The sequence below is a fragment of the Aptenodytes patagonicus genome, chromosome 15 (genome assembly GCF_965638725.1).
Source record: "Aptenodytes patagonicus chromosome 15, bAptPat1.pri.cur, whole genome shotgun sequence".
NCBI lineage: Eukaryota > Metazoa > Chordata > Aves > Sphenisciformes > Spheniscidae > Aptenodytes > Aptenodytes patagonicus.
This window is the reverse complement of record NC_134963.1, coordinates 9195900-9223799: the sequence shown is the minus strand read 5'-3', so window position 1 is coordinate 9223799 and position 27900 is coordinate 9195900. Positions and strand designations below refer to the sequence as shown.

The 27900-nt window shown below is 61.0% G+C and overlaps 1 protein-coding gene and 1 long non-coding RNA gene across 2 annotated transcripts; both read right to left on the bottom strand.

The window, feature by feature from the left end:
• Nucleotides 1–12523: 12523 nt before the first annotated feature.
• On the bottom strand, nucleotides 12524–20978 carry LOC143167470 (uncharacterized). Its single transcript, XR_012996554.1, has 4 exons — nucleotides 20898–20978; nucleotides 20306–20335; nucleotides 17660–17740; nucleotides 12524–17387 (listed from the first exon to the last, which is right to left on the bottom strand). It is a non-coding gene; the product is annotated as an uncharacterized LOC143167470 (long non-coding RNA).
• A 2215-nt stretch (nucleotides 20979–23193) lies between these two features.
• Nucleotides 23194–24505, bottom strand: CRYBA4 (crystallin beta A4). The gene is made up of 5 exons (XM_076352621.1): nucleotides 24467–24505; nucleotides 24223–24341; nucleotides 23856–23997; nucleotides 23570–23712; nucleotides 23194–23397 (listed from the first exon to the last, which is right to left on the bottom strand). The coding sequence occupies exons 1-5, from the start codon at nucleotides 24503–24505 to the stop codon at nucleotides 23250–23252; spliced, it is 591 nt and encodes a 196-aa protein (XP_076208736.1). The 3' UTR covers nucleotides 23194–23249.
• Nucleotides 24506–27900: the final 3395 nt, after the last annotated feature.

Here is a 27900-nt window from a genome sequence, read left to right as displayed (position 1 = left end):
GCGGGTACTTCATGATAACTCAACTTTACTGGAGTTCAACTCAATTTTCTCAGATTAAATAAAATTTCAAAGTGTCACTCACTAGCAAACTATCAGTTGGAAGGTGGTTGATTTTTCTAACCCTATCTCTGGTCCAATTACAATTTTTAATCTATATGTAGATAATGGTGAACAAAACCCCTGTAGAAATGTCAAGAGTGAGGAGGTTATTAGCTTAGTTTTAATTACTGTCTATCATTCTTAGAAAACCACAGTAACCTGATAAATTAGGTGACAGCTCCAGTTGTAGGAGTTTAGGTGGGCTTTAAAGACAGATGATTTTTTTAACCAGAGGTATTTGGGGGTGGGCTGTCCCTCCAGGCGGGCAGCATTAATGTGAGCAGATTTTGCCGTGTCTCCTGTCGCCTCCCCATCCCCGGAGCAGGCACCTGTCCTGCAGCACCCACCCGCATGCAGCACCCAGCCCTGACGGCTGGGAAATGCCCCATGTCTTCCACTGGGAAGAGGCTGGCAAGGCAGCTTATTTGTTCAAACCATCATTTGAGGCGAATTTTGTTTCTAAATGAGCAGGGGATGGCACCCAGAGCTCGTCCCATTGACAAACTGTGTCCATTGCTTTTAAGGAGACAAGCTGCCATTTCACTCCCCTGAAAAGCACATAATATGACAGGTGAAATGTCAGAAATGAGACTAAAGGCTTGGGGAAAACATTCTTCAGCTGTGAAGTATTCCCGCTAGGAATGTTAAACTGTAGATTAAACATAAATGTCTCTAAAAGCCTGGAACGCAGCACACTTCATCAGCTGCGGCCCCCGACGTGTACACACACACACATTGCCATGCATGCACACGCGGGGCCGTTCGGAGTTGGACTCAGCGCCCGCTAACAGCGGCTCCGGAGCTGCCAAGACGGGTCCTGGCCGAGGGCAGGGCAGGGCAGGGGATGGGGAAGCGGCATCAGATGGGGAAGCGGCATCGGCATCTGCCTCCACGCTCAGGGCAGGGGCAGGGTTCATCTCCCGCCTCCGCAGCCAGCTCGCTGCCCCAGGATCTGCTCTGGAGGGTTTCCCAAGCCCTTGCCTCTGAAGATGCCGGTGGGCACACGGCACGGCTTGGAGAGGGGCCGGGCTGCTGGCGCTGCCACAGGATGTCAGGGGGATGCTCCAGCCACGGCGAGGGCCCCCCACGCTCCCGTCCCCGTGCAGGGGCTCTGCGGGCTCGCAGGTCTGCGGGGATCGCCCGGCGTGACAGGGCTGTATCCATCAGCCAATAAACAGTTCATTGCACTGAAAGAATTATCTTTGCTGGCATTAAGGTCGGCTGTAACACAGACATTATTACTAGCGGGAGGTATATAAGTAGAGCCTGTGGCAGATCGCAGCCTGTAACTCTTTATTATTTATATCGAAGCTCCTGGGAGGCGGAGGCGCAGGTCCCCGAAGCCCACAGGGACGGCTGCATTCGCCCCGTGCTTTGTAGGGACACCCTGGGACAGGGCAGGGGAGCAGAGAGCTGTGATGCCGGATCCAGCCGCAGCTCCTCCGTGTGCTCCTGGCGATGGGGTCCTGCCCCTGGCCAGGTCTGTGCACCGCCCAGAGCCCTGCTTTAGCCGTGAATAACGCGGGAGCAAATAAAACCTGGAAGACATTTAGGGACCCGGTGGGGTTTCGGCTGCGCGCTCGGCTACACCAGCTGCATGCCGGTTCTGCTCGCCACGGCCCACTGCTCGTGGTGCTGCCGGTGCTGCCGCACAGTGAAAAGCATCCTGGTGGCAAAGCACCCCTCTGGCAGCTTGGGCAGCCGGCGTGGGTGGCTCGGCTCCTGCTCAGTGAGCCGAGAGCCCTTCAGGAATTCACTAGCCGCATCCTTCATGGCATTAAGCTCAATTTTTCTCTAAATAAAACTTCAAGGAACGCATGCACGCCTACCTGCAGCACGCTGGGCAGCTCCCGCCGAGCCCCAGGGCAATGTTAAATGCCCACATGGGTCAGAAAACCACTGCCATCCCGGCCACCTGACATTGTCATGGAAATCCTGACACCCTTCTGCACTTTTCGAAATTAAAATGTGCCTCCACTATAAGTTGTTATCAAAAATAGAAGCATTTTATCTATCTTTACTACAGAACACAGATTGCACGGAGACATTCAATTTGGAGTCAATTTAAATTTCAATTGTCTGTGAAATCTAAATCAATAGGCTATAGTTCAATGGTGCTTTAATAAAACAGGACATAACAGAGAAATCATTAGGGATTACATATGATAAGAGATTGAAAACAGTGTCTGTGTAATGGTGGAGGAGCCATTAGAGAATTACCTCAAGCATTTGCAAGTAAACCAACAACCTCCTTCTCCTCCTGAGACTAACAAGAAGACTTAATTGTGCTGCAGCGGCTAAAAATACATCTCTGTCAGCCCTTGGATTGGTAGACGATTTACAGGGACATAAAACCATCAGGGTGCTCTGCGGCTCCTTGGCGGGGGTCGGCCAGCTCCGCTCCCCGGCCACCTCTCGTCCCTTGCTGCCAGCCCTCGTCCCTCTGCCCGGCCGGGCTCCGGGAACTGCTGTGCGCCGGGGGTGCAGCAGAGCTGCAGCTCCCCTTCACGTCCCCAGCAGCGTAATCACCATTCCCAGTTAACGGGAAGGTAATTGAGGGTCTGGGCAGCTCTGGACACACAGCCAGGTATTTAGAGGTGGTAGCTACCTGCAGTGATATATTACCCTGGGTGAAACCTCCCCCTGATTTATGCGGATGGTGCGACATAGAGCAGCTCCCAAACAGCATTATTTAACTTTTATTTGCATTTAATAATAATTCACTTTTCCTTAGCTCGTTGCAAATTATCACAATCAGACTGAAGATGAGATTGGATTTCATCAGCCTTGGTTTCCCACTCCTAGATGAGAGAATCATCTGCATAGAAATGGCATTCTTGGGGTGAGAGGGGAGGACGGCGATCACTCATCTGCCATGCCAGCAGCGCTAGCCCTGACCCGGCTGTGCCAGGTCTCCTGGCGAGGTGCAGGAGCGGGGGCAGCCGTCCCGGTACCGCATGGGTGGGTGACCCTCGGGGGCATTGGCCCAGGGGCTGGCTGGGGAGAAAGAGCTAATGCTGAGCGCAGAGGAAGGGGCATGCCACAGCTGTGCCGATCCCAGCTGCTGTAAGAGAGGTGGAGGCAGCGAGGGGGGGAGGAAGAGAGGAGAGGAGAGGAGAGGAGAGGAGAGAAGAGGAGAGGAGAGGAGAGGAGAGGAGAGGAGAGGAGAGGAGAGGAGAGGAGAGGAGAGGAGAGGAGAGGAGAGGAGAGGAGAGGAGAGGAGAGGAGAGGAGAGGAGAGGAGAGGAGAGGAGAGGAGAAAGGAGGGGAGGGGAGGAGAGGAGAGGAGAGGAGAGGAGAGGAGAGGAGAGGAGAGGAGAGGAGAGGAGAGGAGAGGAGAGGAGAGGAGAGGAGAGGAGAGGAGAGGAGAGGAGAGGAGAGGAGAGGAGAGGAGAGGAGAGGAGAGGAGAGGAGAGGAGAGGAGAGGAGAAGGGAGGGGAGGAGATTGGGTTGGGTTGGGTTGGGTTGGGCTGCGCAGCATTGCATCACATTGCACAGCGCAGCACTGCATTGCGCTGCACAGCACTGCATTGCACAGCATCAGTGCAGCATCAGATGAGGTTGCACACACTGCACAGGCAGATGGAGGCGAGACCGGCCCCTCCCCAGGCCGGAGGATCGTGTCCCTGCTGCTGGCCCTGTGCGCAGCTTTGCCAGGCAATGTCCCCATCGGCAATTAAACTAGAAGTAGTTTTAATTGCTGCAAATCCTATTTGCACCGGTCTAGGGGGGAATCAAGGCAACAGAAGACATTGACGTAATCACGAGAGTTTTGCAAGGTTGTCAGAAAAGCCTCAACAGCCAAACCCAGATTGTCCCCGGCCACCGCAGGGGGACACGGCCAGGGCAGAGAGGGGGGTGTGTGCATGTGTGGATCCATGGAGGAGTTTGCTAGACAGAAATTTAACACGAAAGTGCAAGGACTGAACTGACACGGCAATATCCATCTCTCCTGGGCGGTGTGGAGCAGCTGCATGGCCCTGGCACTGCCTGACAAGGCACTGAGCTGCTGCTCGAGCCACTGCCGGGGGGCAGAAAGCTCTGCAGGGCCAGAGAAGGGCTGGGTTTGCCTATTTTATACCAGTGCGATAGGGAAAAAAAATCTAAACCCAAGATTAACAATTTCAATAACAAACCAAGCAAAGTTAAGGGCATTTGAAAAATGTTTTTACAACCTTTGGTTAACCTGCAGTAACAGCTGTTTGAGTGCGTATAAATAAGACTATTCTGTGAAGGAGACAGGAAAAATTGGTTTTATTTTAAAGGACACTGTTTGGCTCCTGCGGTGCAGTGGCATCTGAGGAAATATTGTGTAGCAGCAACTGCGCGTCATGTTTAATACTCAGAAATGCAGCCATGGAGAGCAGTACATTTGCTGGCTCCTGACAGCTGGAAAGCTGGGGTGTATTTTAAAAGCAGCTTCTCTCTCGGAAGGAAAATTTTGAGAGGGATGCAGATGAAAAAAAACTTCAAAGTAGCCAGGATGCTTTCCGGCTGTGAGCCGCCCAGCCCAGGGAGGCGAGGGTCATGGCTTGGGGAGGCTCAGGGTGCACGGAGGAGGCTCGGCGGGGACTGCCCGGCTCTGCCTTGCCGGCAGCGCTGCAGCCGAGTCCTCAGCGCATCCCTCCCACCCACGCCTCGGCTCGGGACCGAGGTGCCCCAGCCCTGGGTGCTGCCACCCACCCCCCCGGCATTGCAGGGACAGGGGCTGCCACCCGCCACGGCCCGGGGAAATACATCCCCTGGAATAACAGCCGTAAAATACAAATAATCCCCACTGCCCCTTTTGTTAGAAAAAATCATGGCCTGGCTTGGAACCAGAGACATTCTTTTCTCCACCTGAAAATAAAAGTGTCACACTGCTTGCCACTTCAAACCCTGCCAGAAAGGACTCAGGAGTCCACTAAAGAGTGAGACTTTAAGCCTCACCATTAAGAATTACAAGAGATCCACTGGGCAGCGTGGAAATACAAGAAATACTACAATGCCAGTGCTAAAACCTAATGAGAAATGGAACAAGCTAAGACAGAAGCTTAACAAGAAATACTGGACAAGTCCCCCAAGAAAAACTACAGGCAGCAGCGGAGAGGAGCTGCCAGCCGGCTCTGCAGCCGTATTGATCAGGGCCGGAGAAATAAGAGGAGGCCTTTGGAAAGTAGATAAACAGGGAGATATACAGCGGGAGAGGTCCAGAACTGATGAAAACAGAAGAAAATGCAGCTTAAATCAAAGGGCAAATACACAGAAAGAGAAAAGGTAATAGGATTTGTGTTTATGGCTAAAGAGGAGAATTGTGGGGAGGTGATCAGACACAGCGGTAATTGAAAAGAAATGGAAAATGGAGCTCAGTATAAATATTTTCTTGGGAGAAAGTGGGCTGAAAACTTGAAATAAGCCACTATTAATATCAGTTCTAGCCTGAATCTGGGAAGAATATGCAGAGGTGTGAGGGAGTGGGGGTGTGGGCAAGGGATGGGGAGTGAAAGTAAGTGGTTACAGTGCAGAATGGCTTCTACCTGCCCGAGGTGGCCCGTCTCTAAGCTGTGCTGGGGGTGAGGCAAGGAGGGTCCCCTCTGGCTGGGCAGAAGGCTGAGCATCCCCCTTCCTCACCTGCTCCAAAGCCAGAGGCAATGCCCCGCTGCCCCAGCCTGCGGCATGCCCGGCCCCTCCTGCCTGCCCTGCAGTGAAGCGATGCTGCTGCGGCTCTGGGGGCTCCTCCGCGGGGGAGTGGGGCTGCGATGAGCTCCTGAGGCAGGGACCATGTAGGAGTGGGATGGTGTGGGGCAGGGATGGTGTAGGGCAGGGCTGCAGGGTCCTCTGCCCACCCTGGGGCAGAAGATGGGCATGCAGCATAGTCCACGACCCCTCTGTCCACGCAGGGGGATGCTGCTGACTCTGGGGGCAGGACGGTGTTAGCCCTGAGGTCATGGGGGTCCAGGGCTTGGGACCGAGCGGAGGGTCCTGTCACTTGCAGCCTGGGAGGGAGGCGACCGGGACCCACAGCACAGCGGTGCGGGGCTGGGGGACTGTGCGCTGCTGGCTGCTGCCTGCCTCCACCTCCCAGACTCCAGCGCCATAAAGCAGGGAGCCGATACACAAATTCTCCGCCTCCTGCCTACTAAATCTCGCCTGTCTCTGACTTGCTGCAAGACACACTCACCAGCATGCAGAAAATATGTGCTGGGTGCGGGAATTTGCAGCCGCCTTGCTTGCTCCATCAGTGCCGGGCAGGGGGGGGAGGCTTCTGCACCGGGGGGCCGGAGGGCGTGGTGCAGGGGGCCGGGGGCTCAGCCTCCCATGTGTGCACCTTGCACACCCGGGGCCTTTCCTGGGCGAGAGCAGGAGCAGCCAGCTCTGCCCGCTGTCCCGGGGGGACGAGCCCCACTGCATGGGGGGAGCTAGGGCCAGCTCTCCGCATCCCACACGGCTGCAGCGTGTCTGGATGCGTGCACAGGGCCCCAAGCCCCAGGCGGGGTGGGGGCTGGAGGGGCTCTGGGTGATGGGGGGCCCATGGCATCCCACCAAGTGCAGCCCATCCATCTCTCTCCCAGAGGGGGATTTTGGGGCAGGCTTCGCAGCCACCCCAGCCAGGGGGCTATTTACAGGGAGGGATACATTCCCCCCCCCCGCCCCGCGCCCTTCGCAGCTCTCCAGCCGCTCCGCCACGGTTGCCATGGCAATGAGAGAGGGAGGAAGGTTCCCCTTCGCCTCCCGTGATGCTCGGCGCCAGCATTCCTCCGCATGGCCATGGCCGTGCTGCTGGGCCGCCGCTGAAATATTAATCAGAGCTAATTGCCAGGAAGCCACCCCCATCCTCCGTGCCGAGCGCGGCAGCTGCCAGCACAGCATCGTCCCCAGCCCACAGCTTGCCCTCCACGGCACCGTGCTGTCCCTGGCAGTGTAGGGAGTCCTGGTGTCCCCAAACCTGGCCCAGACTGGGGCCAGCCATCCCTGCAGCTGGTCCCCTGCGCCTCCTAAACGCCACCAAACCTCCTCATACCGCACTGCCAGAAAGCCAATATATTTCCCACATCTAAAAAAAGTAATTAAACGGAAAGGTCGTTCTTATTTATTCTTTTGTTACGCAAGCCCCGAGCTATCAAATAGTCAAATTAAGTCTTGGAAGCATTTAATGAAGGATCGGGGCTGGAGGCAGGGGCTGGTGGGGAGCGGCGTGGGGCTGCTCTGGGGCTGGGCAGATGCTGCAGAGACGCATCCCACGGCGAGGGGCGGGGGGTGGGAGCCGGCAGCCCCACAGCTCTCCCTGGCCAGGGGTTTAGCGGCTGCTGCTGCTCTGAAAAAAACTTGTGTCTTATCAGGAGGCAGATTTGTGAAAAGCAAAGCAGGGGCAGCGGGTGGGCTCCCAGGAAAACAGCACGTTAGTTCAAACAGCCATTTGTGTTGCAAAGACATGCACATACGCCGACGGGGCTGCCCCAGTGACGGCACTGCGGGGTGCACCCTCGGCGCTGCACCTGGCGGGCACCAGCGCTGCCGGGCAGGGACGGGGCGGCAGCAGCGCTGCAGCCGCAGCCTGATGCATTACCCGCGCAAGAGTACAATATTCGCAGGGGAAGAATTTTTTTTAATAGGGCCCCATGGAGACATCAGAGCAATTTTCAAGGAGGTTTGAAGCCACCGGGAAGCTTATTAGATCCGTTCTGCGGAGTTAATTTGATGTTGGTAATCAGTGAGCAAGTTAAGCAGTTAAGGAGATAGTGGCTGCTGAATGGTTTGGCCTGCTTGTAAGCAGTGGTTACTAATGAGTGGTTCATGAATATGAATGAGAGATGATTACAGTGTGGAAAGGGCAGTCAGCAAACCATAAACTTAATTTTAATCTTTTTATTATCAAAGTCACGTTATTAATAATAGACTTTACATTAAGACCAAGCTTCATCAGCCAATTACTGCACTCCCTTACATCCCCTGCTCAGCACCAGGCTCTGCGGGGGGCCGAGGACGGGAACTGCCGCGCTGTGACCTGCCCATCACTGGGGCATCTGGTCTCCTCCATCAATGTGGGCCGGACCATGGGCGACCCTCACCCGCCCCCCTGCCCTGGGCCGATGCTTGTAGAGTGATACAAGGAGCCAAGCGCTGAGACCACTCCGCCCTTCTCCTCCTCTGAGAGCAGGGTAGCCCTGTCCCGCCAGCCATGAGCATCCCGGCCACCACTGCCACCACGGGGGTGGCACATCGCAATGGAACACTGTCCCTCACTCCCCGTAAAAAGGTCCTATTGTCTCTGTGTCCAACTAATTGTAATTATTTTCTTATGGCACTATCGATAAGGGCTGCTCGTGTAATGAGGCGGCAGTTCCTATGTGAAATGCTGAAGCAAGGAATGTAGAACATGTTAAAAAATATTAATCTACAAATGAAAATGATTTTAATTGGATTCTGCCTTTGGGGTCGGGTCACTGTTACATTTTCAATCAGAGTTGTCCAGTCAGCAAAGCGGCTGCACAGCCCTTTCAAATGGAAACGGCAAGTGGCTTGCAGAGGTTAATAGGAATGTTGGAAAATAAATAGGTTATTGATTGATAATAACAATAAGCTGACTCTAGTCCTACCTTGGTGACCTTCCCTCACCCAACTTAGAGAAAACTCAGTTAGCATCTAATTATGGATCGCCTTACAATCCCACGTATTAATGAGAGCGTGCGGCAGTGCGGGCCAGGAGCCCGCTCTCAGCAGAGGGGAGAGCCCGAGCACGGCCGGCCAGAGCAGCCGTGGCCGCTCCCGAAGGCACTGCGCCCCAGGGAGACGGCACAGGGGACCCCATGGCAGGGCGGACTAAGCCTATTTACCAGAAATCACCCTGAGCCCTTCCCCAGCCCTCGCCACTGCGCCGCAGGTGCCACTGCTGCCCCCCATATCTGCTGGGCTGGTGGGAAGTGAGTTTTTTTCTAGTGGGTTTCTCAGTCAGGAATAGCCAGGCTGTTCTATCACCAGCACTGATCACCCGGCTGGGCGACCGAGAGGCTTTTCCTTTTTAAAGCATCCCTGCCTGCCGGGAAGGCGAGTCCCCATGAGGGGGATGCTCGCCCGGCTGGGGCTGCCGCCGGCGCAGCCACGTTGCGCTTTTCTCCAGGCAGGACTTAAATATTTATCCTGGTGCCCAACCAAGTCGCAGTCACTGCCTTGTTCTGCAAAGGTGGAAGAAGAAAGGATGGTGGCTTTGCACGCACGGAAGTTTGTAACTGATATTTTAACTGCTTCAAGATGTGCCGGGATCTCCTGCCTTAAGCTTCGGCTTTACTCATTATTCCACACATGGCTTTCGTCTCTGTTTGCTGCAAGATATGAAATAGTCGTAACCATCTGGGAAACAAGTGGATTCCAGCCAGTCAGCATGGCTCTCATGGAAGGAGGCTCTTCCTCGCCCGGAGGCCAGCAGCCATGCCGACCGCCCGGGACAGCAAGGCACCCACTTAACCCCCCCCCACAGGGAGATGCCATCCCTGCCTGCACAGCACTGCCTGCACAGCGGTGTGTGGCAGCGGGGTGATGCCTGCAGCTAACAACAGTTTGCCCATTTAAGGTGCATTGGCCCTTCCCTGCTTTCCCCTGGTTTCCAGGGGTATTTCAGTGCAGACCCTCCCAGGACAGCGGGCAGGGTGACCCGGCAGTCCCAGGCACAGCTCCCAGTGGTGCATGGCTCCTGGCAGTGCATGGGTCTCTGCAGGGTTCGCTCCGACATGGGGCTTGGCAACGCAGGAGGCAAAGCGTTAGCTGATGCAGATGTGTTTCCCCAGCTGGCACCACCACCGCCCTGGGTGTAAACGCCATTAAAAGGCACCCAGAAAGTTCCCGAAACATGTTTCAGTTTGCACTGCCCATCTTTTTATCATTTTCAGAATATTAACTCGGTGGAGCATTAGTTGTGGGAATGAAAAGCGGCCAGAAATAAATTAAACCAGGAGAGAAGCACAGTTTGGGACTTCATGATTTTAATTAGTATTACTTCCACCTTCCTAATGAGGTTAGGTCAAGAGGGTGTGTGTGCAGCTGCATTTCAATCCACACTGCGACACCTGGGCCAAACATAGTCCCCCCGCAGTGTCCCTGTGAGGTGCTGGGGATGGCAAACACACAACGCTTCCCAGGATCAAGCTCCAGGACTTGGGGAAAAACCTTGCCAAGGGTCAGTGTGACGGGTGCATTGCACGGTTACAGCCCTGGCACTGACAGCTGCCTCCAGCACCCACGGCGTGAACACAGCTCTGTTTGCCTCCCGGAGTGAAGGTGGGGAGGGGAAAAAATGGAACATTAGTATTTTTTTCTAATGTCATTTTTGCAGATCTGGGAACAGAGACACAAGCCTCCCCACGCAGCACAGTGCAGCTGGGACTTGGGCAGAGCTGCAGGCACTGGGACGTTTCACGGCTCCTGAGCTACATCCACCCCCAGCGAGCATCCCGTGACCCCCCGGGCTCTCTGGGCACCCGCTCAAGGGGTCGGTACCAGCACAGGCGAAGCCGGGCAGCGTGAGAGCCAGGGGAAGGGGGAAGAGACCCGGGAGCGGGGGCATCTGGCGGGACTGAGCCTCCCCCCACGGCATCAGCAGCCTCCCGCACTCTCGAGGCTCCGGACACAGCCGTATTTTTTGCCGTGTGCTGTCCCAGGACCTGCTCACCGGGCTGGCACCCTGCCCGCCTCCCCAGCAGGTCCCTTGGTCCCTTGGCAGCTCCACGGCCAGCACTGGGGCATTTGGGGAAGCTGGTGGTGCCCAGGGCTTTCATAATCCCGCTGGCAAAGCCCTTCCCGCGGGGACCCTCCCCGGGTCCCTGCCTGCGGTGGCAGAGGCACCCGCGCCGCTCGCAGCCTCTCACAGAAATGCCATGTATCAATTTCACAGAATCGCTTCGCAATTTGATGCAAATGAACAACATTTCTCTTGCTTGTACACATTTTCTGTCAACATGTGTTTGAGAGACTTGCTGTGACATGTCAAAATGCTGCTTACTGGGGGGAAAATAAACACGGCGGTTTGGCTGCTGCCTTCCCGCACCGCCGGGAACAGCCGGGCAGGGGCCGGAGCTGGGGCTCCCCTCCCCGCAGCCGCGGCAGCCGGTGGCTCTCCAGCCTCCCTCCCGGGAGAGGGCCAGGCGAGCGCCGCGTCCCTGCTCTGCGTGACCGTCGTGCCCCGGGCTGGAGCTGCCGCCCTGCCCAAAACGCCTCCTCCACAGCTGCCGTGCCCCTGTGCTTTACCCCGGGCAGTGCAGGACGCGGGCTGCCGCGCCGCCGGCTCCGGCAGGTCCCTCCCGTGCTCCCCTGCCCGCTCCGGGGAGGGTCTGGGCTGAGCCCGCCGGGAGCAAGGCAGGGACGCGCCAGGCCCCAGCGCTGCTGCTCACGCCGCAGACACGGGTTTGGGCTCCCCCAGCTCCCGTGCCCCCCACCTCCCCGCGCTGGGCAGGAGCCTGCAGGAGCTGCTGGCCGCTGCGGGGCAGCCGGGGTGCTGGCCGTTAGCCCCTTCCCCGGGGGGAGTTCGGGGTGCTCTGCAGCACCCAGGCATCAGCGGCACATCTCCGCCCGGGGGTGCCCTGCGGGACGGAGGGCTGGGCCGGTCCCTCTGCCCTCGCTGCACCACGGCTGCCGGGGCAGGGCTGCCGGGCAGGGCACCGCCGAGTTGCGGGCAGGGCTGCAGGCAGGACTGCGGGCAGGGCTCCGCCGGGCTCCGGGCAGGGCTTTCCTGGAGCACGAGCTCCACCTGCCGCCGCCCTCCCGGACCGGGCCGGTACCGGCGGGTGCCCAGCGCCCCATGGGCAGGGCCGGGCAGGGCAGGCAGCACCCTGCACCCCGGGCCGGCCCCCCGCGGCCAGGAGACGTGGCCCCGCACGGGGGGAGGCGCCCCCGCAGCCCCCGGCCGCTGCCCACCCCGGCCCCGCGCCGCCTGCGGCTCCCCTCCGCCGAACCCCCCCCCCCTCGCCCGGCACCCCGGGCACGTCCCCGCCGCGGCGGGTCCCGGGTGTCAGCGCAGTTTGGGGAGTGTGCGCGCCGGCGGCTCCGGCACCGCACCCCGCGCTGCCCGGGTGTGCTGCCTGCCCTGCCTGCGCTGCCTGCGCCGGATGATGTCACCTCCCCGCTCCAGGGCCATCCTCCGGCAGTGCCCGGGGAGGTGACACCCCTCCTGCGCCCTCCCTGCCCCGGCTGCCGCGGGACGAAGCCCCTTCCCCCCGCCGGGCACCCAAGGACCGTGGCATTTCTGTCCCCTCCTGCCCTGACCCCCCGCCGGGTGGCCCTGGCTGCTCAGCGCGATGCTGAGATGGCCGCGGTGAGAACCGCCTGTCCTGAGAACCGTGCCCCACACTGTGCCCCACGGCATGGGGCGCATGGGAGCTGGGGCACCCCCAGACCACCCCCGCCTGGCTGCCCCAGCCCACCATGCCCCACAAAGACACCAGACTGCAGGCTGTTTGCACACTTGCCATGTTCACAGCAGACATTACAGGCAGTAGGGACATCCTCGGGGCCATGGGGACCCGCGGGACTCCTGCTCACACCACTGAGGCAGCCCCAGGACCCCCTTCCCCAGACCGTCCTCACCACGCACCAGCGCTCAGCCCCGCTCCCGTGCCCAGCCCCACCGCAGCCATGTCCGCTCCCACCGTGCCGGGTGTGGGGCGGCAGCGGGGTCCCAGCAGAGCAGGGGCAGCCCTGGCCAGCTCGGGCCAGCGTGCCCTGGGCAGGATGGTGTAACCCAGGGCTGGGCGCCATCCCCAGACTTCTGCCCACATCACTGCTGGGGTGACCTGGCCCCACGCCTGCCGTCGCTGCAGCTGGTAAAGGGGGGGGGGGGGTCTGCACATCACGTCCCGCTTGTGCCACCAGCTTCCCTCTTCAGACAGCTCTGGGGGCACCAGCAAAGGAGGACGGACAGACAGACAGTCAGCTCCTCTCCCAGCCAAGGGAAATGGGGAGCAGGGGCAAGGAGCCCCGAGGTGCTGGGGCAGAGCAAAGGAGCAACCTGGCTGTTTTGAGAAGCCTCTCTCACCCCTCAGCCCCTCTCTGTTCAGGAGTGGTGGTTCTGCAGGAGTGAGCAGCCACCCAGCGGGCACTGGTGGCCTGTCCCTACCAAGGGGTCCGTGGGCAGCACTTGCTGCCTGTGCGGGGTCGCACTTGCCCAGTGCATCCTCTGGGACATCTGGGTGACTCGTGGTCCCATCGCTCCCCTCAGTGACCAGCCTGGGGAGGTCCCCCTGAGCATGGGGCTGGCTGGAAGGATGCTCTGGAGCTGAAAGGGGGGTCTGTGGGGTCAGGGAGGGCAGCCCCTTGTGACAGGTGGGCTCTGACAATGCCAGCCCAATGCTCATGGTGCTCCTGACCTGTGCAGGAGCCCTGAACCTGCCTGCCCGGATGGGTACCCGCCTGCCCTGTGCCCAACCCAGCTTGTCCTCCTGCCCCCAGCTCCTTCCTTCCCCACGCCTCTGCTTGACCCTCTGCCCACAGTCCACAGCAGGGCCCTGCCTCCCCCTTCAATCAAAACACAAGAGCATCAGCCCAAAAATCCCCCCTGGTCCCAGCCGTGCAGAGGAAAGGGAGGCGCGTGGTTAGTGGGTTAAGGTGGAGGTTGGGCAGCCATGGAGCTGGGTGGGGAGGGGAGCCCCATCAGCATGAAAGCCCAGCAAGACCCCCCAGCTGAAGGACCAGGCTGTGGTCGGTGCAGAGCGGGGATGCCAAGGGGAGGTGGGCAGCATCACGGGATGAACCCGGCTGCCCAGGGGACCCCGCTCTGGCTCTGCCTTCCAACAGCAGGCAGGAGAGCTGCTGTTAGGTGAGACTGAAGCTGGCCTGTGACACTGGGTTATCTGGGGAGGTCCTTGCCACGGGGTTAATGAGCACAAGCCAAAGCCAAGAGAGAGCAGCCAGATCTGGATGGTGTCTGGATCTGTACACCCCCCGGACAGAGCTGCCCTGACCCTTGGTTGAGGCAGCCCCCCCAAGCTGCCCCACTGCTGTGTCCCCCCAGCAGCCACGGTCTGGGATGTCCTCATGAGCCAGCCCCTGTCCCGGCCAGCAGCACGGGGCCACCGTCCTCTCCTAGCGTGCAGGGCTTAGTTCTGCCCCACTGGTCAGCGCAGCACTGCTGCTGGTACAGCCAGCACTTAATGCTGACGGTGTCTTCCCACAGATCGCTAGCCTGCCTGCCAAACCCATACAGATGGGCCAGATTCTGAAGCCTTAACCCCAGCAGAATCCCTGCAGAGGCAGGGGATGTTTATCTGACTGACAGACGGACAGAAAGCAAAGTGCGGGCTGCGCCCCCGTCCCAGCCTTACAGCACCCTGGCTCTGCCAGGCAGCCGGCAGCAGAGTCACCCTCCACCACCTGCTGCCTGCTCCTGCCCGTTCAGCTCGTGGCTGGGGGGACCCTGCAAGTACCAACCCAGCAGTTAGACGCAGCCCTTGGCGCCGTGCGGTTAGTCAGGACCACGCTGCCGGCAACGGCTTCCACATGCATCAGGGTCACAAGATAAACTGTGGAGAGACAAAGGGAGTGAAGAGAGGAGCCCGGGAGCACCCTGCAGCCGCCCCGGCGCCCGCGTGCCGATGCAGGGAGCAGCACAAGACCATTCCCCATGACAGGTGAACTGGGGCCGCAGGAGAGCCCTGAGCTCCGGTGGGGCTCACGGCAATAGCATCGCTCTTTGGCTGAATCTCTCCGCAAAATGGGTTTGCTGGACCTTTACAGCCATTACGCATTGTCCTATTTCCACTCAGCCTCTTTTCTTCACTTAGCCACATGAAATTTCTTGGGAAACAGAAGGCCAATAGGGAAATTTTCAAAGTCCCCCAGCCTGAGCATCTTCCTTTCCATCACACCGAATGGGAGACAAAGATGCTCAGCAGCACTGAAAATCGGGCTGCTGCAGGTTAATAACCAAGAGTCCAGGAGGAGGCCACTGTTCATTTGTCATGGCAAAGAGCATCCAAGAGTTAAAGTGCAAAGAGTATTTGTTAGTAGCAATAGAGAAACAAGTCAGGAACGATTAGTACAGGCGGTTAGTAACACAAGCATGGCACAATCAGTCTGACTTAGAGGACATACATACTGGAAGAGAAATGAAGAGAAAAGCAGCAATGGTTAGTTTGTTTAATTCAGTTCAGGAATGTGTTAGTAACAGAGATCTACTGGCTTAAAAAGGAACTGAAAAGCTTCTGCTGATAAAACCGTTTTAGGCTCCTAGTCAGCAGCAGACTCCACAGGCAGACCCGGGCACGGCGAGCTGGGGAGAAACCCCCTCCTCATGCCGGCGAGGGCTGCCTGCGTGGGGCAGGGGCTGCCAGCTGCCTCTCCTGCCCGCTGCAGGGGCGAGGGCTGCCCGGCCCTGCCTGTGCAGCCTGTCACCAACGCAGCAACACCCGGCACTTACAAATGTACTTACCCAGCTTTTCCGTTCCCCTTTAAAGACAGCGCTGGCTGCCTGCAGTTAGTGGGAGGCGAGACAAAGCCGGTTAGTAGGGCATGCGCTGGAGCCGGTTAGTGGGTTAGTCCATTTGTCAGGGGCTTTGGCACCCCTCGCAGAGGGGGGCGGCAGGGGTCCCGGTGGGTTAGTAGGTTAATATCGGAGCACAGCAGCAGCATGCAGAGCCGGTCCCGGTTAGTCCCCCCGCCAGTGGAGGAGCGCTTTCCCGGGGAGGGCTCTGCTTGGCTCTCGCGGAAGCAGCAGGGCTCCGGCTCACGGGAACAGGAGACGTTTTTGGGCTTTGCCACTGAATTGAGATTTGGGAAGGCGTTAGCGGAGGGTTTAGCCTGCATAATATAACCTACTTTCTGAATTAAATGCTTTGCAGCGATCTGCCACTATCATCCATGCTGGTGAGGTACAAAATGCCCCAAACAGCATGTGCCCCCACGCAATACGTGTTTCCTAGCCCCAGTACTGGTGAAGATAATAGACGGGCTGCACAGAGAAGACAATCCCAGCAGTGCCAGACTGTGACGCGGCATTGCAAGGCTCTGGGGTAAGGGTGCTAAAGGAGCTGGAAGAAGCAGAGAGATGGAAGGGGTGAAAACATCGCTGGCAGTGCCTGGGGCAAAGCTACGGGCAGCTCTGCAAAACCAGGGCTTCTGCCGAGACAGCGATGGCTGCTCTGCGTCTCCACGGGGCTCCCACTGCCCATGGAGGGAGGATGAGGTCCAGCAGGGAAAACCACAATGTGGAGCAGAAGAAAGGTGCCCAATAGCTTATCCCCTCCCCATCAGAAGCTGCCTCTCCACAGGGCTGCCTGCAGGAGCAGGCGGCTGAGCAGTGCTGATTGCTGAGGGGCAGCAGGAGCAGCAGCTCTGCACCGTGCCCTGAGAAATAAGGCTGGGAAGGGGCACCCAGGGCACCCTCTGCCCCATGTACCTCTGGGTCACCTCCTCCTGCAGCACTAGCTCCCTCTGGTCCCCACGAGGATGCTTCTCCATTTTGGACTTCAAGGGGCTGTAATGCCTGCCACGAGCCTGCCATGAGCTGCGTCTGCCCTCAGCCCCCAGCCCACTGCACACCCAGCCCTCCCACCTGCTCGCGGGACACTTGCTGGAGCGGGCAGCTGGGCAATGGTCGCACCCGCTTACGGGACCACTGTCAGCCCCACACGGCCCCACGGGGGCCATGCCACAGACTTCTTGGAAGGAGGATGCGCTGCCTGTGTACCTCCCCATGCTCCAGGCTGCTCCACAAACCAGGTGTTTCATCAAAGCAGAGTAGAGGCAGGGTCCCACTGGGACGTGGCATCAGCAGTGCAGGGCACTTCCAGAGCAGAAAGCACCAGGACTTTGCTGACAGAGAGAGGGACAGGTGGGATCAGTGGGGACAACCAGGGTTCCTTTGGGCTCTGGCCATCATGTCTTCCTGAGGAGCTGGCACAGCTCCGCTGCCATCCCCTTCCCCTTCTCCCTCCTCCTACGTTGCACTCAGTGAAGGGGACAGGTTTCATCCTGCCCATGCCCTGCCCATTGCTGGGGAGGGCACATGGGGAGACCCATGCACTGGGTCTGGCTGGGATGTAGCAGCAGGAGGGAAGGGGACCCCAGCACCTTGCAGGAAAACCGCGCACACACGCAGACCCGTGTCCTCAGGTGTTGCCACCACCGTGTCTTCGGCCATGTCCCCCGCAGTGGCCGGGCTCGTGGCTCCGGCCCATGGCAGCCGGCATCGGGTCGCTCTGCTGGGGCTGGCCCAGCTCTGGCATCTGTGCGTGGGTGGCAATGGCAGCTCCCGAGCCCTGGCTCCCCTCTGGGCACAGCCGGTCTGGCTGGGCAGGAGCTGGGGCTGTGCCCCTGGGGCTGGTGGCGCTGGGGAGCAGAGATGCTATGAGACCTCGGGCAGCGCAGCGGCTGCCCCCTCCCCACCGCTGGGCACGTGTAGGGGATGCGTTCCCGCGTGCAGGTGACCCTGGGGACGGTGTGACCCCACGGACCCAGCTGGAGCCTGGGGAGAGCCCACGAGGGGATGAGACCCTGGGGAGGAAGGCTGGCTCCCGGCTGCCCAGAGTCCTCCCGGGTCGCGAGGGGTGGGGAGAGCATGGGGCTGGCACCATCCACGTCCCCCTCCCCGGGGGTCCTACCTGTGGTCACCGGCTACGCGAGTGCCGTGCAATGTCCCCCCATCCTGTCTGGCTGCTCCGCCACCACGGCCGCACAGGGGACTGTGTGTGAACAGACCTCAGGTCAGTCATTAGCAGCTGCAAAAGAAAGCAACCAACGCAGCAAAGGAGGGCAACGCAGCACCGTCATCCCCGGGCAGAGCCGAGCTGAGCCGGCGGGGGATGCATCATGCTGCTGGGAGCCTGGCAGAAGGGCCGGGCAGGGCAGGGCAGGCAGGAACACAGGCAGAGCCTCCCTCGGCTCCCCCGCCATCCCTGCGGCTCCCCATCCCTGCAGGATTAAACCCCTGAGGCGACATCCTCTGCTCAGAACCCCACCACTGCTGGCACCGCTTCTGGTCCCCGCAGGGTGGCTGGGCGCTGCCCAAAGCTGGGGGCAAAGGAAGGGCCAGATCCTGCAGGTCTGGGATGTAAGACCTCTGCAGGGGGAAATGCCATGCCAGCAGCTGAGCCTGCCCTGCACGGCTTTCCCCTCCTGTGCACTGGGCTGCCCCGGGGAGCGGGGACAGGCCCAGGCGTCCTCCCAGCTCAGGCAAACTAACACCCCTGTCCTGGCGCTGCCTAAGTGGGTGCAGCGGGTGCTCCCCGCACCCCATGGGTGCCCACCAAAGCCAGGACTGTCCCTCGGCTCCCGGGTGCTCACAGCAGCTCATGTGGCTGCAGGCAGCTGGTGCTGAGCTCTGCTGTGGGCAGCAGCGGGACAGAGGCAGGCAGGGCAGAGGTAGGGGAGCTCCAGGCCACGCTCCCCGTGGGGACCTGCACTTGCCCCCTGTGTGGGTCTGCTCAGCTGCCCGCCGCTTGCTCAGGGGCACCCACTGCCCAAGGAAATGCCACCTTTCCCTCCTATGCCTGTCCCCTTGCAGAGCTGGGGGGAGCTGGACCTGCCACCAAGCACGGGGGGGCACCAGGAAGGACCACACTAGAAATGGTGGCAATGCTCCAAACTGTCCCTGTCTGCTGCTGGAACTCCCTGCACTGGGGACAGGGACTGCCTGCCACTGCCGCTGCCTCTCCACTGCTTCTGCCACTGCCACTGCTGCCTCTGCCACTGCCACTACTGTCACTGCCACTGCCACTGTCACTGCCACTGCTGCCTCTGCCTCTGCCCTGTGGTTAAACTGGGTCACTCATTCTTGCGCGTGCTGCAAGCACTGGCTGTAGCGGAGCGGCCGGTGGTCACAGCTGCGCTGCGGTGGGTGCTGCTCCACCTCTGCAGGGATGTGGGCACGCACAGCCGGCGCCAGCAGCCAGCCTGCGCCCACAGCCAGCCTGTGCCTGCAGCCAGCCTGCGCTGCCTGCCCTCCTCCTGCCCTGCCCGCATGGAAAAGCCACGATGGCAACAGGTCCCAGGGGAGCTGGGTCGTGATGACTCTGCAGTTCAGCTGCGGAGCCGCTATTGCTTCCCACAGTTCATTGTCACCGCACGTTGCAGGCGCTGCCTGCAGGACAGTCCCTCCTGCAGGGACAGCACGTCCAGGCAGCATTTGCAAACCAGCTGCTGTGGGGCCGGGCAGCGGGAGTTGGACTCAGGCTCGGTGGGGGGCTGGGCAGCGGCAGGCACCAGAGATGCCATCGAGCATCTGGCAATTGTATTCCCTGCCTGGATCTGAGCGGGAGTTGCCTGTGGTGGGGCAGGCGGGATGTGTCTGCACAGGGTGACCGCTACAGGATGGCCTCTGTCTTGCCCAGCAATGAAGCACATCCCAGGAGACAGGGAGGTGAAAAACAATTTTGTGCGAGCAGCACTTAACCAAACACTCGTCCTGTGCATGGTGGTCGTGAGCTCGAGCTGCCCCTTGCCACATAGGGTTGGTGGCATGTACAGTGCCCCGGGGCTGAGCACCCAGGTGCAGCACTCAGGTTAAACGGGGGCTAAAAACCCCCTCAAGCAAAGAGGAGGCCGGAGGGGAGCACAAGCTCCGCCGCAGGCAGGAGCAGGGAGGTGAGGGCAGCAGGCCCGCCACCGCTGCGAGCTGCCCGTGTGCTCCAGCCGCGCCGCAGGCATGGTGACGGCTGCTCTGCTGCCCGTGACCGGAGAGGCCATCTCCGAGATGTGTCTGGGCACTCCCAACCCCCCGGGTCCCAGCAGGGGAGCCAACACACCCATACCCTTGCCCCTGCCAGCGCTCCCCGTCCCTCGCTGCCACCCACCAGAGCCCAGGCTCTGGTGCTGCAGCAGCGGCACCTGGCACTGCCTCCCTTTGTCTGCAGCTCTTGGGGCTGGGCAGCCCGGGCAGCCCTGGCAGAGGAGGGGGGAGAAAGGCTCACTGGAAGCCCAGAAGCGACTGAAAACCTGATTATTTCTGGGCTCCTCTTGGCTCCCCAGGGCAGGATGTAATTGCACACACAAAAGGCGGTGAGACAATGAGGGAGAGAAAATGGCTCCCCAAAAGGAGCCCGGGTAGCATCTGTCAGGTTAACTCTTTGCAGGGGAAAGGGCTGTGCTGAAGCGCCCTGGAGGGGTGCTGGCCCCAGCCTCTCCTCTAACCCCCTACCTAAGATCACCAGGTTTAGGAGAAAATGGTGGTTTCAAGACAAAGAGGTAAACCAGCATTTTGGCTACATTTCCTTCCAGGAGCATTGAAAATCAGGCAAGAATCCATTTACCTGTCTCGAGCCCTATTCTTGATGAGGTTTCTGAAAAAAAAATACAAACAAGTGGTGCATCAGTTAATATTAATTTTGGTACGGGGGCTGCAGACGGTGCCCAGCGGGACCCAGGCTGCCCGGGTGCCACCGTCCGGGCCGGGCATCGCCCCGCCGGGCCGGGTCTGTGGCCAGGAACACGCTGTGGATGCGCTGCCGCTAACAAAGGGAGCGGGGCCCAGGCTGCCCCCAGCCTGGTACCCCTTGGGAGAAGCTGGTGGCTCCTGCCACTGCGTGTGGGTTCGCGTGGGAATTATTTATAACCAGGGAATAAGAACACATTGGGGGTGGGGGGACATTTTTTTTGGAGATCGAGCGGACGGAGCCACAGCGCCTGCCGGCCCCGCAGCCTCCCAGCAGCGATGCCCGCAGGACCAGCCGCGTCCCGGGGCAGCACCTCTCCCCGCTCCTGCCTGTGCATCAGGCCCCGAGGCGGGGGGCGGCCCCCGGGGCTCCGCCTGACGCCCCTGCGCCCCCAGACCCCACCAGCGCCTGGAGAAGAGCCACATTTCCATCCGGAAAATAGCAGAGAGAAATGTAAGCGCGGCTTTACCTGATTTCCAGGGGAGGGCTGGGCTCGGGGACCGCCGGGATCCGCACGCTCCTGGCCGCCGTGCAGCTTCTTTGTGCTGGAGCTTTCCAGAGAGCATCCCTGAGAAAGATATTGCCATGCAAACTCCTCCTCCCCGCAGCCCCCGCCGGGCCCGCCCGGCCCTACCTACGGCGCAGGAGGATGCTGCAACTCCCATTAAATTTTAATGCTGGAAATGCAGCCGAGTCACCTTCCTCCCTCCCGCACCCCGCCTGCCCGCGGCCCCTCACCGCTCCCTGCTGCGGCAGACCCCGGGGACACCCACCCCTCTGCAGCCGGGCCACGGCGGCGACCGGCCACGGCTCCCGCTGCAAAGGCCACCGTCCATCCACCCCCTGCCAGGACACCGGCCCGCCGTGGTGGCACGGGCTCCCGGCAGCCATTTGGGGTGGCGTGGGCACCCCATACCCATGGGGTTGGCACAGGGGACGTGGGGTAGGGGACACGGGGCAGGGGATGCTGGTAGGCAGCGCTTGCGGGCAAACCACTTGGGGACGTGGTGCGCAGGATCCGTCGTGCTCGGTGGGGAGGAAGGGATGGCAGAGAGACCAGCCCAGCCTGGGGACACGTCCGTGGCCGCGGTGCCAGCACACGGGGGGGGCCGGGAGCGCCGCAGCCCTGCCCGGCCGTGCCCAGCGGGGCAGACCCCCATCCCGGGGGCCGGAGGGGTGGGGCGGCCCTTGCACAGTGCTTTGCAGCTGCTGGGCTCTTCCATTGTTCTCCAGGTCCCCGTTGGGTCCTTGGGGACCCACCGGCCCCGCCGCCAGCTGCCCGCCGTGCCTGGCTGTGTGCTGGCCCTGCTCCCGGCCCCCCACATCCCCCCCAGGTTCTGGGGCTGGGCAGGGGCAGGGTAGGCTGGCTGGGACCGGGCTCCCCACCAGATGTGGCCATGGATGGGCCAGGAAGCTCTGCTCCTCCAGGTCTTGCTGACTGGCGGCCCCAGACGTGTTTGTCCTGGGGTGGCAGGAGGGTTTCACTCAGCCCATCCCAAAACTTTTTGTTTCTTCTTCTATTCTGCATTTTAAATTATGATTTCCTGCAGAGAGAATCCCTTCCCGGGCAGCATTGTCTCCGATGGTGGTCCTTCTGCTGCAAATGTCAGGAATGGGACATTTTCATCACATCAAACCTTTTCTCCAGAGCTCTTCTGAAATGAGAAATTTTTCCAGAGCAGCCTTTCCCTGTCACATTTTCAGCTTCAGTTAACCACCGCCTTCTCCTGAGCTGAAGAAGATCAGCAGCCTCTGACAGCTTCTTGCTGCCCCAGGTTTCCTGCAGCGACAGCCCAAGGCCAGGCAGGGAGGAGCAGGCCCTGCCTGTGCCCGCTGCGCTGCCAGGGCAAACATGGAGCCGCGAGCCCACTGTGTCACCTCGCTGCTCCAAGGCCAGCACATGGTTTGGCCTGGTCCTCTGCACCGCTGTGGGCAGAGGGGCTCGCCTGCCTCTGCCCTGAGCTGCCCGCTCTGCTCTGGGCATGGGAGGTGCTGTGAGGCCGGCGGGTGCTGCAAGCTGGTGTGGGTGCAGGGGTGTGTGAGTGGGTACAGGGGTGTGCATGAGTGCAGGGGTGTGTGCACAGGTGTGTGCATGGGTGCAGGGGTGTGCATGATGTGCAGCTGTGACTTGCTGGATCCTGCAGCTCCTTCCAGCTCCCAAGCAAGGCTGAGGCTCAGCAGTGGCCGCACAGTGTCCTCCTCAGCCTTGCTGGAGCTGCAGCACAGCCCCGGGCAGGTGCTGGCAGAGTGGATGGGGTCTGCAGGGCAGTGGGGTTGTGTGGGTCCTGCAGAGCCCCTGAGCCGGCAGCCAGGCTGGCGTGGGGATGGGACAGACAGACAGTCCTCGCTGGTGGGATGTGCAGCATTGTGCACAGGCTGCACCGCTGTTCCCACTGGCTCAGCGCCCGGCTCCTCACCCCTGCACTGGGCCTGACCATCCTGCCCTGGCCTCTGGCCCCGCAGCTCCACGGGGTCCGGCAGCGGGGCTGAGAGCAGGCCATTGCACTGCATTGCAGCTCTGTATGTGAGCTGGGCAGGGGCTTCGCCTGCCTGCAACAAGGACATGTGGATGCCTGTGCTGGCTGCAGGGGCAGAAAAGGACAGTTGTCATCCCCATCCCATCCTTGCCCCTGCAGAGACCCGGCCCTGCCCTCAGGCACAGCATCGCTCCCGGCCACGCACCCCCATGGCACCCCCTCCCCAACTGCCAGCGCGCCACCTTGGACAACTGAGCCTTTATTGAGCTTTGGCCCCACTGTCCCGTGGGAAAGACAGTGCCCAGGGCATGCGGGCGGCGGCACAGCGGCTCCGGCGCCGGTGGTCACTGCTGGACCCTGCGGATGGACTGGACCTGGTCCGTCTGCGCATGGGAGCCCCACTCCCGCACATGCTTGTACTTGCCCGCGTGGCTGTCGCTCTCCAGGAGGTACTGGAAGCCCCGGTACCCTGGGTACTGCGAGCAGACCCACCTGCGACAGAGCAGAAAGCAGCGGTGGCTCAGGGCTGGCAGCACCACGAAGCACCCTGTGCTGCAGGCACTGGGCAGCGGGCAGGGTGCCAGTAGCTGCCAGAGCATCTTCAGCTCCGGTATGTGCGCCCGGTGCCAGGTCCCAGCAGGGTGCAAGCCCCCGGGGTACTCACGCGCCAGAGCGGACGAGGAAGGAGCCCACAGCACTGCTGCCCCAACCCAGGGCAGGCAGCGAGGGGCAGTCGTCACTCAGCTCCCCCCGCCTGCCCTGGAAGTTCTCCTGCTCGAAGAGCATCAGCCTGCTGCGCCCATGGTCCTGCCGCCGAGAGGGGCACGACGTCGGCACAGTTGCCCTGCCTGGCCCCCTGGCCAGTGGCCGGCGATGGGCTCTGGCGACCAGCCCGGCGGTGGGCTCCAGGGGTCAGCCCCACAGCGGGGAGCCGGGGCGGGGGCACTCACAGCGCAGGCGATGGGGCGGAAGGAGCACATCCTCTCCACGTGATAGGCATTGCTGCCGCTCCACGCCTCCCAGCACGGGTACTCGCCGCGCTCCAGCACGAACTGCTGCCCCTGGAAGCCACAGTGCTCGAAGCCTATCCACCTGCCAGGGGTGGAAGGCGGGGTGAGACCCCCGCGGCACCCACCACCCCGCTCACACCTGGGACAGAGCCTGCTGCACCCCACGGGGATGAGGCTGTTCCCCAGAGGAGGTAGCCCCATGGCTCAGGTGGCAAAAGGCACTGGAGACCTCCATCCTCCAACCCCCCTCCATCTGTGGGGTCCCACAGCACCGTGGGGTCGCAGCCCCCTGTAACCCCCCACTCACGCCCCACTCTCGATCTTGCAGGAGCGGACGGTGCTGAAGCCATGCTCCGGGGTGCTGTAGCAGTCGGCGGTGAACTCACGTTTCTTGCCTTGGAAGAAAGCCTCGTCCCACACCACAATCTGGGGAGGACGGAGTGGGTCAAGGGGCTCCACAGGTGCAGAGGCCCCAAGCAGACACTGAACTCCCATGCCCGGGTGTTCACGGGGCTCAGGCTGCGTCACTGGTCCTTCCCAGGCTCCCGTACCTTCCAGAGACCAGAGGATCTCCTGCAGCGATGGGTCATGGTGGCTCTGCCAGGGCACAGGGGAATGGCACCGTTAAAGCCTGCCCCGGGGCTGGTGCATCGCTGGCCCCTGCGAGCCTGGCCTCGCCGCTGCAGCCTGGCCAGACCCACCAGCCCTGCGCTGGGGGCTTGGCCCTTCCCTGGGACTCCCACGTCCTGGGATCGGGCTTCAGGCCATGTGTTGCATGGGCAGTGCAGGCAGATGGAGGCAGAAGCCTGCAGCCGTCTGCTCTGCTCTGCAGGGCTCACTCCAGCCTCTGCCTGGATGAAACTGCCCTCAAGAGCCTGTGCACGTCCCTTCACCAGAGGCATGGGAGGCAGTGATGGGGTGGCTCCACACCGGAGCAGGTGCAAAGCACGGGCCAGGGCTCTCCCAGCCCACCCAGGGCTGCCATCCGGGCCGTGCGGAGCAGCGGGTATCTGGCAGGGCAGCCATGGCCCTGGCAGCACGGCACAGCACTGCAGCAGGGTGAGCACGCTGTCTGCCCCTGCATGGGGCTGCCCATGGCTGCCCATGCCCAGGGAGACTCGTCCTCCTGCAGGCAGATCCCTGAGCCAAAGTCCCTGTGCCGGCAGCCGTGGTGCAGGCAGCCCCGTGCAGGTCCCCAGGCATGCTCACCACACGCAGGCAGGGCCAGCACCTGGGGCTGCAGCCAGGGCAGTGCTGAGCCAGGAGCACTGCAGAGGTGGCCGCATGCTCACACTGAGCAGCAGCACCCTGCCCCGCTGCTACAGCCAGCAATGCTCCCTGATCCCCCCACCAGCATTCCCCCACTCCGAAGCGTGTGATGGCAGAGCAGTGCCATAGCCTGTCCCCGGCGGCTGCCCTTATCTTGCGTCCTGGCTGCAGGACCCCCCAGCCCCCGGCTGGGTCGTGCCTGTGGACCGAGATCCAGCCCCGGCTCTCAGCTCCTCCTCCACACGTCCCCGCAACTGCTCCTCTCCCAGGACCCAGCCATGTTGGGCAGGGGCAGCTGCTGCCAGGCTCCCACGCTTACCTGGGGTGAGGCGCTGGTGCCCGGGGAGGTGACATGTCCAGCAGCCCTCTGGCTGGGTTTTTATAGCCTCCAGATAGAGACAGAGCCCAGGAGAGCATTACTGAAACCCCTAACTCAGCACATGGCAGGGAGGAGGGACTGGGCAGAACAAAGGCGACACTGCAGAGAAGCTGATGAGCTGGGACGCCGCGGCTCCCGCTCCCCCAGCCCACCAGGCACAGTCTGTGACCCCCGGCCCCGCAGTTCCAGAGCCGGGGCATCTCCCCCAGGGTCTGCCAGCGCTCCTGCCACGTGCCCTGCGGCTAGGCTGGGACCATGCCCCCCAGCTCTGGCAGCGCTCCTCCTGCCCACGGGCAGCACTGCCTGCCTGGTGCCTCAGCTGGGGGTGTGGGGAGGTTTTCTCACTTGAATTTCTGGGAAGTAGGAGGAAAGACATGTCTCCACTTGCAGCAGTGCTTGCTCTCCCTGCTAGGGCAGCGCAGCTCTCCCTGAAAACCGGAGCAGCTCTTTCGCAGGTTGAGCACTCAGCAACCACAGAGCATCATAACAAGCGGGGACCGGGGGCACGGGAAAGCAAGGGGCAGGTTTGCAAAGGCATTAGAGGAACTAAAGATGCAGATCAAGACTTAGGGAGTGCTGCAGCAGCCTCCTGCCTCTGCGAAGGGACCTGGAAAAAGCCCGCTGCATCCATATTTTGGGTACCTAAAAACCTTCAAGCTTTGCTCATGGTGACCCCCACACCAAATCGTCCTGGGGCTGTGCTGGGAGCGTGCAGGGCTCCGAGAGCTGGGCACCTTGCAGGGGCACCCACACAGCCTGCCCCTTGGAGGGGGGAGCAGTGGGGCAGCAGCGAAAGGAGGCTGTTGGGCTGGGTGGAAAAACCTGTGTTCCCAGGTAGTGCTGTGTTTTGGGACAGCATTTGCCAGGAAACTGCCAGGTGGCTGAGCTGCAGCATCCTCCTTCATGCAGCCGCAGCCCCGGCAGCCCCGGGCACCGCAGGGGAGGCAGAGCTGGCGAGCACAGCAGCTGTGGGGCTCACATGCAATCGGCTGCTCCTGGCCGTGGTGGGGCTGTGCTGGCTGTCCCCGACATCTGCAGCCCCCAGCAAATGTGTGTTTGGTACAAGTTGCCCCCAGCCTCTCGCTGTGGCCTGAGCTAAACTCAGCTTGCTGCCGGCCACCAGTGCAGTGACCACAGCTCGCTCGCTCTCCACGACATGCCCCAGCACGGGGACGTGGTCGTGTGGAGCCCAGGCTGCGGCTGGGTGCACCCACGGTGCCGCTCAGCGCCGGGCAGGGGACACAGCAGCGGGAGCTCCACGTGCAGCAGGACTCACCAGGGCAGAAAAAAACCCTTGCACTGGGCATGCGCCCGTGCCTGTGCCTGCTAGGGCCAAGCTGGGTCAGCTCCAGCCATCTGCACCAGGGGTGAGGCTTGGGCAACTCCTTGCTGTGTTTGAGCTGTGCATCCCACGTGCCCCCCCATGGCGGGGCAGGACGGTGCAGCGAGGGGCCAGTGCAGGATGGGACGGTGCAGCCAGGGGCTTTCCAAAGCACCTGCAGCCGGCAGCAGGGATGCTCAGTTGGGAGGGCAGAGATTTTTTGTCTGGGGGGCTCAGGAACCGCTAAGGACAGATCCCTGCTGTCAGCCCATCCACAGCACCATCTCAGGGAAAATCACTGGGCTGCCGAGTCCTCGGAGTAACGGCCAAAGCAGCGTGGAGCAGCTGTCAGGAGTAGAGCTTGGTCCCTCTGAGCATGGTTTTCCAATGCCCAAGTCCAGAGGCGCTGGGAGCTGGGAGGGAAAGAGGAGCCAGGAGCAGGGCAGCAGAAGCTAGGGGGTGGGTGACACCTGCTGATTAAAGCCCAGGAGCCGCAGGCGAGGCAGTTAAAAAACCCACCCTGTCTCCAAGAGGAAGAAAATGAAGCTTAACATAGAAATCTGTCTAACAAACATGAAAATGAATGCAAATTGAAAGCCATGAATCATAAAAAGCTGCCCAGCATCAAGGTGAGAGACCAGACTGCGGGGAGTGCCCAGGGGAAACGGGGCAGCAGCACCCGCACCCGGCCATGCCTGTGGGCACGGCACAGCCCACCATAAAACGACGGGAAAAGAAGAAGGAATCAATAAATGCTTTTTGTTTGGGATTTTGGGCAATAACCCAGAGGGTGCAGCTGGATCCCACCGCTGCTGGTTGACACTTCACGCTGGAGGAGAACGAAAGACGATGGCAAAACTGAGGGCTCTGAGCTTTCTGAACATGTAGCTTTGGGTGAGTTACTGCTGCCAGTGATGAAGAGCCAGGCCAGGAGTGCTGGTGCTGGATGCTGCGGGAGGCTGGGTGTATTGGAAAGGACCGGGAGGAAACAAGTGTGCAGGTATTTACATGATGAA